This window comes from Poecilia latipinna, unplaced genomic scaffold, assembly GCF_001443285.1.
Source record: "Poecilia latipinna isolate Pla-1442-1.1 unplaced genomic scaffold, P_latipinna-1.0 Scaffold310, whole genome shotgun sequence".
In the NCBI taxonomy this organism is placed as follows: domain Eukaryota; kingdom Metazoa; phylum Chordata; class Actinopteri; order Cyprinodontiformes; family Poeciliidae; genus Poecilia; species Poecilia latipinna.
In genome coordinates, this window is record NW_015112926.1 from 301,715 (window position 1) to 320,790 (window position 19,076).

A 19,076-nucleotide genomic window follows, 5' to 3' on the forward strand; every position below is an offset into this window, starting at 1 on the left:
TGGCCATTTAGCAAATGATTTAATCTCAGACTGTAAGAAAATAAACACCATGAGTTGTTTTCACTGGGTTGGCAATGAATCCATAAATGTTTGTAATGTTTGTTTTTGTTTTTTAAAAAAATATTTATTTTCCAAAAATAAACTGAAACCTAAAATTCATAGCACATTAATTATTCATTTAATTGTTTTTAAAAATGTACAACCTCAGCTTGCAATATATTGACATGGTATTTGAAATTATTTTAACTTTTGCAACAAGCTTAAAATAATTAAAAAAAATACAGACTGCTGGCTGCAGTCTCTTCTGCATTTTGTAAAGATGCGTAAATTATGTTGTTACCACAAACTGCCCACATGTGTTTTCTATCTTGGTGACTTTCAAAGCCTACCTTAATCATTTTTATGGTCATTCTGTGATTCTCATTAAAATGTTGTAATTGATTCAATACCCAGCTCTGCCTGACCATTGCCCAACTTGTTAGACACTCCAGTTTAGTTTTGCATATACAAATAGTCTCGCATACACAACATCTTCTTGTTTTAGAAGTCTGGATATGATCTTATCCTTTTGTTTTGAGAGGCCTGAGTGTCTCTTCTGAAGTAATTTGATAGAAACCAGGATGCTGTGGCATGTAAACAGAGCACCCGCAGCCCCAAACAGTCTCCATTGGCTAGGAAATCACAGTCTGAGAAGATATCGAAGAAGTTATTGGAGATGATTGAGACTTTCATTAAAATCCTGGATATTTAAATAAATTAGTAACAAGGCTTGTCACTTCTAATGTGAGCACCAAACTCCAGAGAAGGACTCTATAGTAAAACTCTCTTGGAGAGAAATGAGTAGAACTCTAAGTTTATTTTTTCTTATGTGGATATTTTGGCAATAATAGCCAAAAGATTTGTCAAATTAATTAAGAAAACAGATGATACCACTTCCATCAGGGCAGAAATGTAGTAAATACATACAAAATGTTTTTCTTTGAAGCATCTATGTACAATTTGGGATGTAATCTTCCAGTGCAGCAGAGGGCAGCACTGAGAATGTCTAGCATTCAATTAAAGTTAAACTTAATTAAAATACAACAGTAAACAGACTTGAAATACCTTTCTTCATCAAATTTAGAGTGTTTACTGTCAAATGTGTGTGTAAAAATGGCAACATTGTGTTTTTGAATACTGTTGAGACAAAATGACAATGTCTGTCTGCAAGTTTTACATTGTTTGTTATCAAGAAAGCATAACCCACTGATTACTCTTCTGCTGCTGCAATTAATGACCTGTGGCTGTAATATTTTCTCAACAGGAAGACCTTCTGTTTAGGGAGTGGGGGAACTTAATATGTAAATTTCTTGCACTTGCTATGAATACATAATTACATTCTGAAAATAACTTGTCTTATACTTACAAGTGTAGTTAATGACAGAATACAGGTCATATAGATCAAAACATCCTGTTTAGCTTTTCAATTTTATTCAGCAGTGAAGCCACAATTAAAGACTAAACTGAAGAAGCAAGCAATGCAAAGTAGAAACCAAAACAAGTACAAAATCAGCTGGAGGTAGAAAAGTAAAACTGAATGTGTATTACAGAAACTCTGATTTATGGAGATTAATGCACATGTTTAAAAAGGGTCTTCAGCTGAAACACTTGCAGCCTGCTGCATCTCCTGCTCAGACTTGATGTGACAAATGTGACATTATTGTCACATAAACTCATAAATGAGTTAACATGTTTATTTTTTTTTCACCGTACTGTGAGGTTATGAACTTTTATTGAGTCCTTATCTATTTATTCACTGCTTGGATCGCTGTTCCATGATGCAACTTCAGTGAAATTGATGTGTGTTACATCATTAATCAAATAAAGTAAAGTAACAAATCAATGAGAAAGTCTCGACATGCCCTAAATTACATGAAGTACTTTATCATCTCACTTATCTAAGCAGACTGTACTGTACATATCCCTGGATTTTCTCAAGGAAGTTCTAACAGTATCCAGAAATAATACAGGCCAATCTTCGCTCAACCTCTTAACAAAACCTGAAACTTGCATCGGAAATATCAGAAACTATGACTGTGGTGATGTCGTTGCGTTAAGGCAAACTTTCCGCTTAACGCTGTGTGTGCATGCACGTGAAAAAGGGACTTTTTAAACATTTTTTCCACTTAATTGTTGGAAAAAAACAACATAAAGAGATGGCTCACAGAAGAGACGCGCTCTCTCTCAGCTTTGAAATGAAACTTCTGAAAGTTAGCAGAAGTTGGGTCTGTTTTCTCTGTCGCCAGTACATGTTCTTCCACACTTTTATTACAAAGTTCTATACTCTAGAATGATTGGACTTGTCTAATAGGATGTGGCAGAAAACAGACTTTCTAAACCATTGTTTATTTTGTTTGTCAGACTTTATAAGAATGGCCATTTTTGTGCCTTATTTGCTTAAAACTAACACTGATTGTTGAATCAGTTTTAGTTCATTTAGTAAAAGACCAAATCATGATTGGTAAAATGTTAAAAATCAATAGTTGGTTTGGTAAGCTAATGACATACACATTAACGTAATAATAGAAAATTAAAATAAAGAACTAGACTTTAATATTTTGAAAACTAGAAGATGGAAGAAAAGTCTGGAAAAATAATTCATACCCATTTTTTGTTTTATTTCCATACTTATCCAAACTTTACTGGGAACTGGTAATAGCTTAATAAATCTCCCACACAGCCTCATCTAATTTTCTTTAAAACTCAGAAACAAGATTTATTGCTAACACTTTATTTGAAGACTGACATGACAGTCATACACATGAAGGAGTCTTCATGAATATTTATGATTGTTGTCATTAAGTGTTATTCGATAAATAATTACACATTTAATGCAAAGTTGACACTTTTAATGGACTTTTAATGCAACTTTGCACTAACTGTGATCATCATTTACCAAATGACACTTCATGAAACATTCATGAAAACTCTTTCATTTCCATGACGGTCTTACGCACACCTCTTCACATAAAGTGTTACCCACTGCTTCTGCTCAAATTTCATAGCATGTTAATTACTACCACTATAATCATCTTATAAACATGTATTAAATGTAGTACTTGCATAATGGACTGTTTTGCTATTCTGCTCATCATACAGCCACACAACAAAATTACTTTAATTGGGCTCTTGAGTAACTCTTAAGAGTGATGAGTGGCCCTCATGCATCATGACTGTTTTGGGTTGGTCACAACCAGACGTATTTCCAAACAGCAGAATTTGTCAGACTCCTCTTGTTTTTTGCTTTTTGTTCTGTATCATATCCCTTTATCAAGTCGCTCTACAATCCATTTCTTCCCTTACAGTTTATATTGGTTACAGGTTTGTGTCAACCTCCCAAAATTCAGAGCGAATATTGGTGGGATGACTTTAACTCCCAGTCTGTGTCAGTACTTTATAGATGATAGTGAGGAATAAAGACCAAATCATGATCAAGGAACAGAAAAGTTGAATCTTGAAAGGACTTTAGATATCTCGGCAAAACTGATCCTTCTGTACATAAACTGAGATTGATGACGCGCAAGTTTCGTCTAGTAAGAAGTTGAAGATTAAAAGCTAACAATTATGACATTACTTAGTGAAAATGCTTCCCTCTGAAACCACACTCCAAACTTTGACATGTTACATCTGTAAATCATGTATTAACTCATATCACTTGTATCATTTTTTAAAAGACAGATTAACATCACAAATTTTAACCGGGACGGTTTTAAAAGCTCAGCCTGCTAGACTGACTCCTTTTACCTGTGTGGACCACTTTGTAAAACTGAACTGAAAAAAGTTGGAGACAGTAGAAACTTAAATCGACAAAGCATTCAATTGATTCATTCTTTCATAATATATCTGGCTGTTGTGGACTGTTTTGTTCTGCCTCTTCTGTGACTGGTCCTCCTATGGTAGCTCCTATTTCATTTATTTTTAGCATTAGCATTCATATATAAAGTTGGCAATTTTGGACTGACTTAAATTGATAATCAGCTTCTTGTTACTACTTAACCTGATTTTGAAGCTTACACTTGAGCTCAGCAGGATCCCTTTAAGAACACATGACTAGGTTTAACTGGATTACAGTGGACCAGGGGGGATTTGTGGTGGTTGGAAACATCTATCGCTAATAGCTAATAGCTGGTATCCACCAACAACTGAGACCCCCTCTAAAACACCAGTTCTACCTGCCTACTTTATTAGTTCAAACAATTAATTAATACACACAGTGAAAACCATCTTAACACCACTGTAGAAGCTATTGGCTACCTTATTGCCACCATTCGGGGTACAGTCAGCTAGTCAGTGGCATGAAAACGACTGGTACATCAGTCGTTTGTCATAGCATTACACCTAGGTATCTGAGGTTCCCACATCGCATTTTCTTTCAAATATTGTCACCGTTCTAAAGTAATGGACTGTCATTTTTACCAAAGGTATATTTTTATACCTAAATAATCTTTTGGCAAAAAAAAAAACAAGAGGTGATTTTTTTTCTTTTCTTTTTTTTTTTCAAAAATAATTTTTAGTATAAAATGACTTAGGCCATTGTTTTGGGAAAGTAACAATATATTAGATATGCTAATAAGGTCAGACCTAAGAGAAAACCAGCAATTGGCATTGGCTAGGAAAAGCCTGAACGGTGCATCTCCACGTCCAGGCAACGAGTTGACCTCTGCCATACGACAGCAAAGATTGTCTGGATCTCCATCAATAGGGTCAAGAGTTTTGATTTTTCCTCCTTCAGTGCTCTCACACATCTGTACTTTTTTTTAGCTTTCTGTATCAACACAAAGACTTCTCTAGTTTCATTGACACTCCTATAATTTCCATCAGTTCTTTGACCTCATACACATAACGGTGAAGAACAATAACTGAGATTATTTTCACACATAATACAGGGTGTGTTTCTGATGACCTAATTACTGGTGTGTGGTTAAGGAAACACCTTGATCACCACATGCCCAGCTACCCCAACAGGAAGGCTGTAACTTCAGCACCAGAATGCAACGCAGACCGCCCCAACTTCAAAGATTACCTTAATAATGCTGCTCCGGCGAGGTATGTCAGATTTGGCATCCGGCCCCACGGAGGTGTTGGCGGTTTCTACTCCGGTTTGGCTGCCAGGTGTGAGAGGGGAGCCTGAGCACATCATATTCTCCGAAATCCCACAGTCTCCATTCAGAACCGACACTTCGCAATGCGTCTTCCCCGCAGCCTCGTCGCTGGGCACGGCCGTGTGCCCGAAATGAACCGGAGGGAGCCTTCCGTCCTCCCCTAACTCCGCCATAGGCACTTCGATCTCACACACTCACAGCACTCAAAAACAAAGGTTTCGCCTTCACTCTGATATCCCTCCCAGTCTTTTATTGTTATTACTACTGTTATTGTAATTATTGCCTCGGTGTAACATGTGCCGTCTCATCGCTCGGTGCTCATATCCGCCAGGTTCCTACGGAATGAGAGGCTTCCTCCGTGCACTGAGCTCCGTCTGTGAATTACAGATAGGATTTATGTTGACAGCATAAGGAGAGACCAGAGAAGAAAAGCACATTTTGTTTGCACTGGAAGCGGATGTTCTCAACATACAGCAGGCACCAGTCATTTTTCATGTGAACGAGGGGGGTTTATGCATGATGATGCCGTTCACACCTATTTATTTAAATAAAACAGCCTTTCTGCAGATAAAATAACCCCCTCACAGAACTCGTAATTAGCTAGAAATGCCGCCGGATCCGCGTCTTACCTTTAGAGCTGCTTGGTCTCTCCATAGTCACAGCCCGTGTTTCAGCTGAAGTTGTTGCTCCAGCAGCCTGAGGAGCAGACTGTCGTTTGTTTTCTGTCAGCTCAGCTAGTTAGCAGGCTAACAAAGCTCGCTCACTCACTCACTCGCCAGCTCAGGGAAGTTAGTTTGCCTGAAGTCCAACCGGCAGCTTCTGCTATTGGTTGACGAACTAAATGATATTAACCTGTCTCGGTCGGTTACTTACTGTGGTCAGCACCGGTTCGGCTCGGTTTTAAAAGCGATAAAGAGAGCCGTTAAATTTGTAATCGTCAGTCACTGAATGAGTCGTTTCCAGGGAACAAAGTTGTGTATGTCTCGTGAACGCGCACGAGGTTTGTTGTCACTCTACTGAATTATCTTAAACACCTGCACATTTTTCTGGTGTGTCTTTAAAAGTGAAAATTGTGGATTTTTCTGGTGTGTCTTTAAAAGTGAAAATTGTGGATTTATTGTAGACACGGTGAGTTGAACCAAATATTGAGCAAACAACCTTTTCCCATATTAAGTGTCACCTTCATTTGTCTATGCATGTGCAAGAATAAACAGCATAACAATGCCTCACCATCAGGGAGGAGGGAGTTTTGGAATATGAGCACATCAAACTTAAAGCAAAAGTTATTGTAATCCTGTGCCAAAAGGGGCTCAAATTGGGTCACTCAGCAAGGAAGAATCTATTACCTCAATAATAATAATAATAATAATAACAGATTGATGTTTTTCCAAATACCATCACACAGAGCCTTTAATTACAGGTGGCATGTTCTGTCTGATGAAAATTGAAGTGTTTCACCATAACGACCATTGTTACATTGGAAGGAAGCACTGAGAAATGGGCAAAAATAGTAAGAGGTGTGCCAAGTCATGCGACTTAAAAGGTGGTTCCATCTGATAAGAAAATTTGTGTACATTTCTGAGTATGAAAAAGTTTTATCACAGGAAGTTTTGCTTCATTTAATGGCAGATAATGAAAAAAAAAAGGCTTTTTTTAGTGTCTGTAAATATCCGACATCAGTTATATTCTAAACCTGTATTTTTCATTGATTATTACTGCTTAATGATGAGAATTGCATTTCATTTGGAATTAAAAGTTACCACTCCTGCCAATGGACATCTTTAATTTATCGTAGCAAAATACTTAGAAAGTTTTAATTTTTAGCCCATCATTTTAAACCATATTAATGTAAAGATGTTGAAAGTCAGGTTCGCATGATTAATCTCAACTACATTTATACAATAGTGGATATCATTCTCTAACTTTCGTTTTTCAACCAAAATGTTATGCTGCTTGCCATTTTTCTACTCATTGAAACATTTTGTTTTGTAATATTTTACATGCCAGTTAATTGCTTAACTGGCATGCTTAGCTATAACCATCAAAATTATTACCATTTGAAATCCCTTTGTACATAATGAATCTGAATAATATGATTTTTACTTTTTAAATAGAAGTAGGCTACTGAAATAAACATTGTTAAACAGTGGAGGAAAATAACTATTTGCCAGTATTTCACGTTTCCCCTCAAAGAATGGAGAGATCTGTAATTTCCATCACAGGTACAATTAAACTTTGACAGAAACTAAAAATATAAATCCAGAAAAATTACATTGTATGTTTTTTAAATTATTAATTTGCATTTTATTGCATGAAATAATGCCCTGCGACAGACTGGCAACCTGTCCAGGGTCTACCCTGCCTCTCGCCCGGAACGCTAGCTGGAGATAGGCACCAGCAACCCTCCCAACCCCACTGAGGGACAAGGGTGTAAAGAAGATGGATGGATGGATGGATGGATGGATGGATGGATGGATGGATGGATGGATGGATGGATGGATGGACGAATGAAATAAGTAGGGTTGAAGTAAGATTCTGTACCACTTATTATGTGGTCCAGAATCCTTCGTTTACTGTCATAAAGGTCTGATTTTTCCAGTAGCTCTTGCCCAGGTTTACTCACTCAGCAGCAGGGATTTTGGCCCACTCCTCCAAAAATCTTTCAGGTTTTTGAGCCACACAGAGCTTCAGCTCCCTCCAGAAGATTTTCTATTTGGTTCCTATTCCTATGGTGGCGATGTTGGAGACTGACTGATGTTGGACAGGTGTCTTATTAAAACAAGTACAGTTAATACAGTTATGGAGTGAAGGACAGGAGGTGTTCTCAAAGACAAACTTAATCTTGCAGTTTTTCAGGTTTTAAGGGGATCAAATACAATTTTCATGCAATAAAATGAAAATGCAATATAGACTCTTGAAAAGGTTCCTTCTTCTAAGAAATCTTTATCCAAAGTCTGCACATCTTGTTTCCGAAATGTACATTCCTTTATTATGAAAACTAAATCTGTTATTTCTTTCAATTTCAAACTGAGACTGTGAAACATATTCAGATGTTGACGGTTTTACTGAAAGCTACATGTGATGAATTCCAATGAAGTCATTTCAAAGCCTTTGCCCACATGACACTTGTTTATCTGTCACATCGTGTGCTTTGGTGATCTTCCTCTTTGTGTAGGCAGTAAATCGAAAAAAAAAATGTGCTAATCTCAGAGGTGAAGTAATTACTTTAACTGTCTCTTTTGCTGTTGTGTCAAGTTTCCTTTGCAAAATAAGAACACACCCTTAGCAAAAGGAAATTGAAGGTAATAGTTATAAATGGCTCAATTGAACGGTAGTTCATGTAAAAAAGTAAATGTAACCAACATTTAGGACACTGTATTCTATAAAACGCCTTGTGTGAGTAAAAAAGCCTAAAAGAATTTGATACTTGTTCATAGTTCAGAGGAAAGCAGATATGCCTACTCTTGGGGACATCAATGAAAAAAATGAGTTGTAGAACAGAGCCACCTGCTGGTCAATATGGGTACTGTTCAAAATGATTAGGATTTCTTATGATTATAGTTATTATAGTTAATAGGGGTGTAGTAGCCTCTTTTTACTCTGAACATTTCTAGATGTCTGTGGTCATAACAGAAAATCACTTTATTGTTGTTAAAGCAGAAATATTTACACTTTAATACCAATAACAGCACAGAGGATTTACTAAAGCATGATGCCACCAACACTTATCAGCACCGCTGCTCTAATTACTTTACACATCCCTCTTTTTTCCAGTTGACCAGCTCTAAGTTTTCTCTTTTAGCATTTCATAGTTTTTGGTAGCATGCAGAGCACAGCAGGAGTCCAAAGTGAGGTCCATGGGTTCAGTTTTTGTGCAGACCTGCGATTAAAGAATATTAGCAATCTGGTTAGTAACACAGACTGTTCATGAAGACTGACATAAGAAACTGCAAAAAAAAAAAAAAAAAAAAATACTGGAACTACAAGATGCAAAGAAATTACATTCTTTTAAATAACACATAGTATTTGTCTTTTACTGTATTTATAATATAATTTACTCACAAGAAGAGTTGGACCTACCAGTCCTTTATTTTGGCTAAATAAGGCAACCCTTTCAAAGAAACGTTGACTCATTTCCTGTTCCTTTTTTTTAGTTTTCAGGCAAAGGTTATGAGATTTCTAAGAAATGATTTTGTATTTCAATTGTTGCAGGATGTCACAAACTAACAATTATTCCCATAGATTTCAGAAGAGAGAGCATCCCAGATCATAATAGATCCTCTACCATACCGAATACTAGGCATGAAATTCTTTTCTACACATTCATCCTTTCTTTTACAACAATCATAGCTGGAAGTTTTGTTGTTCAAAAGCTCATTCTTGGTTTCATCAGACCGTAGCTGACAGTAAAAGTGTCATGTTCCGTGTTTCTGTGTGTTTATTTTTGAGTTTCTGTGTAGTCCTGTGAGTCTGTCTCTGCGTCCTCCCCGTTGATTGTTTCCCAGGTGTGTCTCATTCCCTTGATTACCCCGTGTGTATTTAAACCCACCTGTTGTCTGTGTTCCTCGTCGGATTCTTGTTGTTGTCATTGTCTATTGTATGTCGTCTACACTCTCCAGTCGAACTGCTAAGTCCTGGTCGGTGTTCGCTCGCACAAAGTCCTGTCGTTCAGTTGCTACCGGTATTTGGTCTCTCTGCCGTGCTGCCTGTTGGACTGTTTCGAGCTCATCATTAAACTCATCATCTTCACCATACCTGGGTTCTCTGCGTCTCTCCTCACCACCACCAACACACTTTATGACAAAAAGTAAAAAAAAAATAAAATAAAGTATTTTATGGACATGAAAGCAGGCTCCAATAGTTTTTCTTTGTGACGTAAAAATAGACAACTTTAGATGTGTAGTGTCCACTTCACCTCTTCCAATTCCCTATCTTTGTAGTTTAGTTAACCCATTTTTTAGGAACAAACTGTAAACATCTCATTGAAGGGATACTTTAGCTCAGCGTCTGTATCCCTATGTCCTCCCTATTGTAGTTATAACCAGAAAATGCTGAAGATAGCACACTGTGGCTGACAGAAATACGATGTTAGCATTAACAAAACGATTCCCAAACAGCAAGTGGTCAGAAACTTAGCTTACAGTTGCTGAGCAGGTGACGAATGACAGGTCTTTCATGTACTGACAGGTTTTCTGTTTTTGTTTTTTTTTCCGCTGCAGAGTCATCAACGTATTTTACTGATATCAGTTCTGTGAAAGAAACTGCAGTTTAAAGGAGCAGTTGGTTGGAAGCGGTGCTTTAATATTCCAGTTAATCTGGTTTCTTTTAAAATCACCTCGACGGCAAAGCTAATACAGCAACTGTGCATATATATGTATGTATGTAATTGAGGGGTTGGCAGATCAAGTCAGAATAACTTATGACTTAACTGAAAGGCACCTGGAGTCAAAGACAAACAAAGCCTAAACAAACCAAGAGAGGAAAAACGGGATGGAAAATATGAAGGAAATAATGTACTGAGAAAAAACAAAAAGGAGTGTGTTTCCTGGAAAAGCTGACATGTTTTAGCTGCAGGTGATCTAACAAGGAACGGAACAGGAAGGAAATCAGGAGGCCTGAGGGAGGGAAAATCCAAGAGACAAACCGATTTTAGAACCAAGAACAAACAAAACAAAATCTCCCCAAAAATAAAGTCGTAATAATAGAAACATGAAAAAGCTACAAATAAAACCCGCTGAAATCTTTTTTGTTTTATAAAACGTTTTAAAAACTCCAGAGGTTTTCATACTACAATATGTCTATACTGTTGCATAATCTTTCACTTAATTGCAATTTCCTATGTTAAACTGAATTATCTTTTTTTTGTATATAGATTTACCCACAGAAATGGGCCCATTCAGTTAAGACAAGCTACACCCAAAATAATCCAATTCTAAATTATTACCTTTATTGTTCTTTGCAGATAACGGCGTTATATTCAGTACAGATAAAGAACACATGTGAAATTTAAGTATTCTTGCTGTTCAGTCTAATATATTGGAATAATCTCAGTGGTACATTTGCATGAAGCAGGACACCAGGCAAACACCAGCGGGTCGCTGCATCCGCTGAGGACTTTCAGTCTGGGACAGTTGATGAAAGAGTTTATATAAGGGCAAGGATTGGCTGAGGAAGAGAGGGACAAAATTAGGATGTCTTTTAAATACTAAGGACATGTTTCTGTAAGTTTGTTACTCTACTTACTGCAGAGTTTGTCCACACAGTTGTTTGGGCAGGAAGCACACGAGGTCCCAACCTTGTAGGGAGGCCATCTCTTAAAGTTTCCACTAAGGGACGAAAATTGTTTAGATTTTGTAAAGAAGAAAATAATATTCTTATTCAAAAATGTGTCTAATTTTCCCTCAATACTCAACAGATTTTTTTGTTTATGACTGACTTTTTTGCACATTTTGTTTTGTTTGTTTGTTCACCAAATCTTAAGGCCTGTATTTAAAATACTCAACATGATCCATTATAATAAAGTGGAAATTATTAAAAAAAAAAAAAAAAAAAAAACTTTTGCAAACTTTCACAAAGCTTGGAAAAAAAAATCACCCTTCAGATATTTCTATAATTTTAAATGAATGCACCTGCACCAAACTTAGTTTATTGCATATTATCTGGACTTACACTTGAGTGTAAATGCTTATATAAATTATTATTTTTTCATACATTTGCAAAACATGTCTGCATGGTGTATTGTTTGTTGAATTCTGAAAAATTAAACAAAATAAATCCACTAATGTAACAAGATGTGGACAAAGTGAATGGCTTGCAGATGCAGTGTAAAATAGACTTTCCTGAATTACTTGTAAAAATGTCACGTACGCTCTGAAATAATGGCAGCCGTAGAAGTAGATGTTGTTGGGACAGAGAGCAAATCCACAGCCCACTTTGTAGGAGCTGTTCCACACAACCTGGCAACACAATAATTACTTGTCATTTCTGGGATGGTTTCATTTTGAAACATTCTTGCAAGAACTGCAACCACAGGAGGAGCCCTGGACCCGGAGAAGTGAAATGTTTTTCATAAAAAAAAAATGACACGGTTTGATAAAAATGTGCACCTGTGTGTAGTGACCGATGGGTCGTCTGTTGGTGGATCCATTGGGGTAAAGATAATGCGACTTTTCGCTATGCCAGGCCGTAAGAACAGTGGTCCATGAAGATGGGGAGGAAGTATAGAAGAGATTCTCACCTAATTCATATCCTGGGTAATGGAGGGAAACACATGGCAGCACTGATTAATGAGTATTTGCAGATAATTTTAGTTTTCATCCCCCACGAGATTACACTATTTATGTAAAGCAGGCTTCATTAAAAAAAACAAAAAAACAATTGATGATAGTCTCCTTCATGATAGCATCTCAGCTAATATAATTTATTATCAAAATAAGACATAAGATGACATTCGCAGTATCTCTGACCGTTTATCACAAGGGCAGTTGGTTCAAAAAGAGCTTTTACGTTAATGGAGGAAATATTTACAACCCAAAACGATGAAAAAGAAAAGAAGGAATATAAAAAGAGGCGCACAGCAAACGTACCGTCAAGCAGACGGGTGCTGGCTGGTCCATGACTGAGAGTACATTTATCCACCCAGGCCTGAGCGCTGGCCGCTAACTCTAAACTGTAAGTCTGAGGGGAAAAAAATGAATGTTTAATTCTAGTTTCAAAGAACAGGACAAGCTCAACCAAGAAAAATGTTGTATTGCATAATTAACTGACGCACACAATAATCATCATACTAAGCTCCAAATTATTATTTTTGCATCCTGTGTAGAGCTTTGCTTCTTTCCTAGAAAATAAAGTAATAAGTCTGTTTCTCCATTGGATTTTGCATTTATATGGTTTGCTTGTGTTAGGCTTCAGTCAGATAAAAGTTATAGTAAAATAAGAAGTACAAATACAAAAAGTGTATTTTCTAAATAATCACATTAAAATAAGACAATTATGCAAACCAACATGAAAAGTTGGTTTCCCCTTGAATCTTGTGTGCCACACTTAGTGGCTACAGCTCCCAGTAAGTTTTTGCAGTAACTTATGAGTCTCTTAAATTGCATTTGTATAATTTTGGATCACTGTGTTTGGTAAATAATAAGAGGAGTTTTGAGACAAAGTAAAAGCATATTTAAAGAATAAGACAAAACATCATAATTGCATTTAAGTTCAGACTTTGACTAGACATTTGACTAGGCTGGTTGTGCTTTCAGCTTAAGGCAATGCAGTCCTTAAGGAAGAGGATTGTATTTCCTTATCTCTATATTTTAATATTTTATTCTTAACTTAGCACAATACATAGGGAACATACTGGCATAAAGAGACGGCTAAACCCATCAGTTTTTGCTAAAAGGGATTCCTATTTTACTAAAACATCTTTTGGAAAGGAAGATGTTGTGATTTTTGACAAAAAATGACTTCAGCCGTTGTTTTAGAAAGGTGATATGTGAGTTTTACCCATCACATAATTGACAAATCGTCTCTAATAAGGCCAAAGATCTTATTCTGCTATTGATTCATGTTTGGTGCCATTTATTACGATTGAATGATTACATTTTGTAGAAATAAGAAATACTGATCATTTGTTTTTCTTTTTTTTTTTTTTGTTTATCAAACAGGGGCCTCAGTTGGGCATAAGAAACTACGCACAACCACAACAGCTCGGCATCTTCTGCTGCTGGTCATCAGGTTGGTCACACACTACTGTGGGATGGCATCTCATTTCTCAATCAGATTTTGTCACAAATCACAACTCAAGTTATCACACAAATTGTTTTCACGTTATGAATTAAACGATCTGCCAGTCAAACCAGTACTTTTTCATCAATATTGAGAAATTATTTACTTAAAACATGCTCCTCTATCTTGCTGAAAAGTTACCTCTGTTAGCTTTACTAAGATATTTGCTCTAGAAACGAGACCATAAATACTTGGTAAGATTTTGTGTTTTTGCAGTGATCAATATGATGCAACATTTTGCTTCCAAGTAGCTTAGCATGTTTGAAGTGCTTGTTAATGGTTATTTTCCCTCTTGTTGTTTTCATTTCAGTAAAAACTATTTATGTTACATGGTTGAATGAATAGTGCTATAAAATGTATTAATGATTAATTGATGGCAGTAGCGTTAAGTTTCACAACTATTTTTCTGTTTGGACCTATTAGACGGATTATAATGCATAAAACATTGGGGCTAAAGAAGGACTTCCTAGAAGACGATGAACTGAGATTAAAAAAAAAAAAAAAGAAAACATCAGTCAGGAGATGGATAGGAAACCTATACTGATTGCATGAGGGAATGAGGAAAAGAAATCAGGTTAGTTTATGTGATGCTGAGATTGGCCATGTCCAAACTTGAAAACTACTAATTGAGCTTGTGCATATTATCTAAAGCAAAAAGGCGATAAATCGTGTTTGGACATGAGAAGTTTGCTTTTTGTGCATCTTGATGGTTTCACACCTACAATCTTGAGTTTGTTGCATCTGGTAGACGGAGTTTGCAGGTTTTCAAATATATTTCGACACATCTAGCACAACTTCACTGACAAAATATCTTGGTTGTCAAGACATCATCTGAAATTGTAGCAGATGATTAATAACTTTATTATTTGGCCAGCTTTTAGCAATGACCCAATGACAATCTTTTGTTTGTTAGTTTGTTGCTTATTACTGTTTATTATTATTGCTTAGTTGCATAAAATCAAATGTTAAGAAGGACGTTGAGAAGGGACCGACCATCATCAGCATGTCAGCAGCAGCAGGCTCAACTGCTCTCCTGAAGGCGTTGTGAACATTTACGATCTCGGCCTGCACGGTTGTGTTCTCCGGGCAAACATCTGTACACACACAAGAACACGCACACACACACACATCAGAAAGCGATGTGTAAACAGCAGATTAAAGACACAATGAGCGCTGACATTTACTCTGGCGGCTTAAGATATGACTCACAAACACATCCTGGTTTAATTGCTCTGAAATGGCTTGATGTAACAAAGGAGCACAGACACAGGACTGAGCTAAATCCACTAATCTGACTGTGAGCCGTGCTGGCGAGGTTTCAGCTGATGCCGAAAATAAAACGCTGCCGCTAAACACGCCTGCTGGGTTTAACGGGGCGCTTACCTTGCTGTGAACACATGATGATGTGAAGCCATGTGCATGAGGGAATGAGGAAAAGAAATGAGGTTAGTTTATGTGAAACAAACCTGTGAGTAAGCAGCTCATTTAGCTGTTTGGTTTTCAATAATGTACAAATTAACACCATGAATCTCTTGTTAATTGGTTCCTGAAAACACCTGAATTCCTGGTGAGAGTTTAGTGCTTGTTTCTCTTCTTAATTCTGTGACAAATGACTGAAGTCAAAACAACCTTTGTATTGTTTCTGCTTGTTTTCTGCTTGTCATCTCCCTTCAGATTTCTCCCATTGAGCTGAATTTCTCCAGTTGTTTCAACTGGGCCAAACAGAAGGAGGAGTTGTGAACAATTGATGTTTGATTTTTTTTTTTTTTTTGTGTTTATTGAGGGCATATAGCTGCATTTCCTGCAGACCATGTCAGGATTGGTTGTCAAAGTGAAAGAAGCTAAATGACCAGAACCCACAAGATATTTTATTGCTTTGGGGAAACAAAGATAAAGATAGTTAAACTTTGTTACACCAGTTCAGTTAATCCAGCCATACAGATTTGAAACCCATTCTTTGCAGTGTACAGTGTGGTAAATTATTTATCCCTTTATGGGTTACTTGTGAGTTTTGCTTTTCCATTACATTTAAATGTTTCAGATTATCACATTTTTACATCATACAAAGATAATTCAAAATACAGAATTTCAATTATGATTTATGGAGACAAACTAAAAACCAAGTGGTCTCATCCGAATCTGGACTTTTATCTGATTTTAATGTCATAGAGAGACTGTTTGAAGAGGCCGATTTAAAACAATTGTGCAAGAAAGACTGAACAAACATTTCTCCACAGCAATGTAAAAGATTAATTTCCAGCTTTTGCACACTTTAGTTGACAGGCAGTTGTGGCTACATCTTCACAGTGGGCCAGGTTGGATAATGTTCCTATGGAAAGATTGATCTGAAACATTGATGTGTGGCAAGAAGGGAAAAAACAGGAGAAATCACTGATGGTGCAGTTATTTTTTTTAGCACTGTGGAGAAAAAAAAGAAAGAGGCTAACTTAAAATGTATGCACTTACTAAACTTCTTCACACAGATTTGAGTTCAATGCAAGCTTTGATATTCGGAAGCTTCTGTGAAGAAGTGAAGAAAAGAAGCACAAAAAGGTGCTAAACTCAGCTAAATTCAAAATATAATTTAGATCTGTTTTCAATACAAGTGATAGAGTTTAAGATTAAACTAGGGAGTGATTTCCAATCATTTTGCATATTGCAGGCTGGGATAATTCAATGTGTTAGAGTCACACTCACCACAACACAAGCAGTGTGCACATCTTGGAGTGTCAAGATGCAAATCAAGATGACAAACATCTTCCCGACAATAAAGAAGATTCCTCTACAAAAGAAGTGCAACACTGTAATATTCTGCACAGCCTCTTGACTCTTCCTTGTCTTCAGAACAAATATGACTTTAGTCATTCCTAAATAGGTTACTTTCTTTTTTCCATGATTTATTGGTTTTTAATTGAGCTCAATAACAAGTGCAAAAATAACAACAAGAATATACGTACATTTTTAAGTCAAAGTGAAACCCGTCTGAGGTTTGCCTTCTCGACTGATGGATGCTCTTCTTAGATAAATCTATTTGTGGCATCAGTTACTTAAGGAAACCTCTGAACTGACATACCCGCTCTTTGGTCTTCTTCTTCTGGAGGAGGTGAGTTAAATATTTTCTTCTCCTCCTTTTATAGATCCAGCTCAGGTGGTCACATTCCCCTCCAGGTGATAATGACACAGCATGAACCATGTGGTTTACACAGCGAACTCTGAACACAAAAAAAACAACAAATTCATCACCTTGTCCTGAAGGCGCTTTTTCTTCTGCAGGGTGCAACTGACAGGGAGTCCACAATGAACTGTTAAGCCCAGGGGTTTAGTGAATTCCTGATATATTAACCCGTGTTTACACAGCAGAGAATGGAAACATTGAGTTTAAGGTAAATAAAGGTAAAGGCCTACTGGTAGGGTACATTAAACTAAATGTCATGTATGTAGATGGATACAGATTGTGTAGGCTGAAGACACACCCTGTAATCGTTTTAGCACATGATGAAGGATGAGACAAAGGTGATTCTGGGTAGCAGAGTACCTGTGCAATCCTTATTAATGTAAAGATTTAATTAATTAAAGGAGTCAGCATTTTCAGGGAAAGGTAATTCTCTCTCACATGCTGGATGCAGCATTTTGGACCAAAACGTATTCTTTTTTTGCCTTAAGATTCTCCGCTTGTTTTTTGAGGATTGATCATGTGTTGCTGAACTTGAGCTTGCTTTCTTGGGTAAGAGACAAAGTCACACATGGATTGTATCAGGATGTTTAATTGTTGGCACCACCTAGGATTCGTGCTACAATTCATCTTTCTTCTGCTGTGAACAAAGGCTGCAGAAACACCAAACAATCAGATGGGATTTTATAAAAAGTTATTTTGCACCTGTCTTCTTCTTGCCATACTTATGTTTTTTGTCGAATTTCACACTGTCCTTCGTCTTGGTGAGCTTTTGTGTTGTTGTTTTGGAGGGATGAGGGGTGAAAATCATCCTGCTAAGAAAAGGATGCTTTTCTTGGCAGAAGTTTTCTTCTCCTCGCTACTGATGTAGATGCACTCAAACCTAGACTCTGCACTGGTGGGAATAGGCTTGTCGTGATAAATGATAAATCAATTAGTCGCACGATAAATTAAACCTATCGACCTCATTTTAATTATCGGCTTTATCGTCTCTTCATGCCGTTTTTTTCTTTCTGTTGATGACACTGAATGAAAAAAGGCTCAGCTCCGGTGCTCTCCACTGACCCTCCCTTCCTCATTTCCTTAATGTAATGTCCAGCGCACACTACACGAGTATCAGATAGCCATACGCTGTCAGGATAGCATACATGCAGTCAGTACCATGCCCGCGCATGCGCATTAAGAAGTCCGACCGTCAGTGAAGTTGTCAGTTCACCATACGCAACAAGTTATGACGAAAAAAAGTCATTAAATTGTTTATAATATGATAACTAGATAGATATACATGCGTTGTCGTGGTTTCAAAGTGTATTTAAAGCAGGTCTGGCTGCAGTGAACTACAACACACGCCCGTGTAAAACTCATTAACCTACTTAACCGCTAAGTCAGAATGCCATACAGCTGTTCATAACAAAGTGTATGATGATCTACGTCATGATTCTATGTTACTGATTTAATAAAATCATATGGTAATAACAGCGTATACATGTCTGAGCTAAGCGTACAACTATCTGACAACGTATACTGATCTGACAGAACATCGGCCCATTTTCAAAACCTGAGGGACACATTAGCCAACAGCAATCCTCGGTATGACGGTTCGATCAGGTTCAGCCGTGTGCTGTCCAGCCACCTGGGCACAAAATAAGGGCTACAAGTCCAGTTAACTCATTTTAAAATCAGGCATTAATCAATGCTTTACTAGAATCTACCTGTGATGCATGTGGCTAGTCAGCGTAAAGTCCCGACTGAATGAAAATCATTATAACCTATTTATGTCACGTTAACGAAGAACAGCTGAAAAGTTACCGGGTTCTTCAACTGCGGTAGCAATTTGGCTCCAACTCCTCCCCTTGTCATTTCTATATTCTTTGCACGAAATAAATAAATATTAATGTTGTTTCCACATATCATCTCCGATGTCCGCTGGATTTTGGGTTGCGCTGTGTCAGCTGTTTGGGATTCCCCTCGTAATTTCCCCTCAG

General features: G+C 37.1%; 2 protein-coding genes across 7 annotated transcripts in view; both read right to left on the reverse strand.

Moving 5' to 3' along the window:
* Positions 1-6,131, reverse strand: part of plcl2 (phospholipase C like 2) — a 51,442-nt gene extending 45,311 nt beyond the window's left edge. Inside the window, exons 1-3 of one of the 4 annotated variants that reach the window (XM_015034749.1) lie at positions 6,015-6,131; positions 5,771-5,837; positions 5,063-5,515 (exon numbers count right to left, since the gene is read on the reverse strand). In XM_015034749.1, coding sequence (XP_014890235.1) covers positions 5,063-5,314 — 252 coding nt within the window. In that variant the 5' untranslated portion in view covers positions 5,315-5,515; positions 5,771-5,837; positions 6,015-6,131. Of the gene's footprint in view, positions 1-5,062; positions 5,516-5,770 lie in introns of all 4 variants that reach the window. The other 3 variants (XM_015034748.1, XM_015034751.1, XM_015034747.1) reach the window with 3 other exon arrangements.
* A 4,935-nt stretch (positions 6,132-11,066) lies between these two features.
* LOC106948868 (cysteine-rich venom protein) lies at positions 11,067-17,802 on the reverse strand. Of its 3 annotated transcripts, none has more exons than XM_015034743.1 (9): positions 16,993-17,083; positions 16,617-16,701; positions 15,303-15,306; positions 14,913-15,013; positions 12,728-12,818; positions 12,248-12,390; positions 12,009-12,097; positions 11,385-11,467; positions 11,067-11,306 (listed from the first exon to the last, which is right to left on the reverse strand). In XM_015034743.1, exons 2-9 carry the CDS (start codon positions 16,674-16,676, stop codon positions 11,170-11,172), a joined length of 708 nt encoding a protein of 235 aa, XP_014890229.1. In that variant the 5' UTR covers positions 16,677-16,701; positions 16,993-17,083; the 3' UTR covers positions 11,067-11,169. The 3 variants fall into 3 exon arrangements, with proteins under 3 accessions (XP_014890229.1, XP_014890228.1, XP_014890227.1); XM_015034742.1 differs by having other exon boundaries at positions 16,877-17,043; XM_015034741.1 differs by lacking the exon at positions 15,303-15,306 and having other exon boundaries at positions 16,993-17,802.
* Between the last annotated feature and the right edge of the window lie 1,274 nt (positions 17,803-19,076).

Excerpts from the sequence above, each read along its gene's own strand:
- LOC106948868 (XM_015034741.1), bottom strand. The coding sequence starts at position 17,112 with ATGGTTCATGCTGTGTCATTATCACCTGGAGGGGAATGTGACCACCTG. Across the intron at positions 12,098-12,247 it reads CCATCGGTCACTACACACAG|GTTGTGTGGAACAGCTCCTA; the intron begins GTGCACATTTTT and ends TTGTGTTGCCAG. Across the intron at positions 11,468-12,008 it reads GGCTGCCATTATTTCAGAGC|TGGAAACTTTAAGAGATGGC; the intron begins GTACGTGACATT and ends TTCGTCCCTTAG.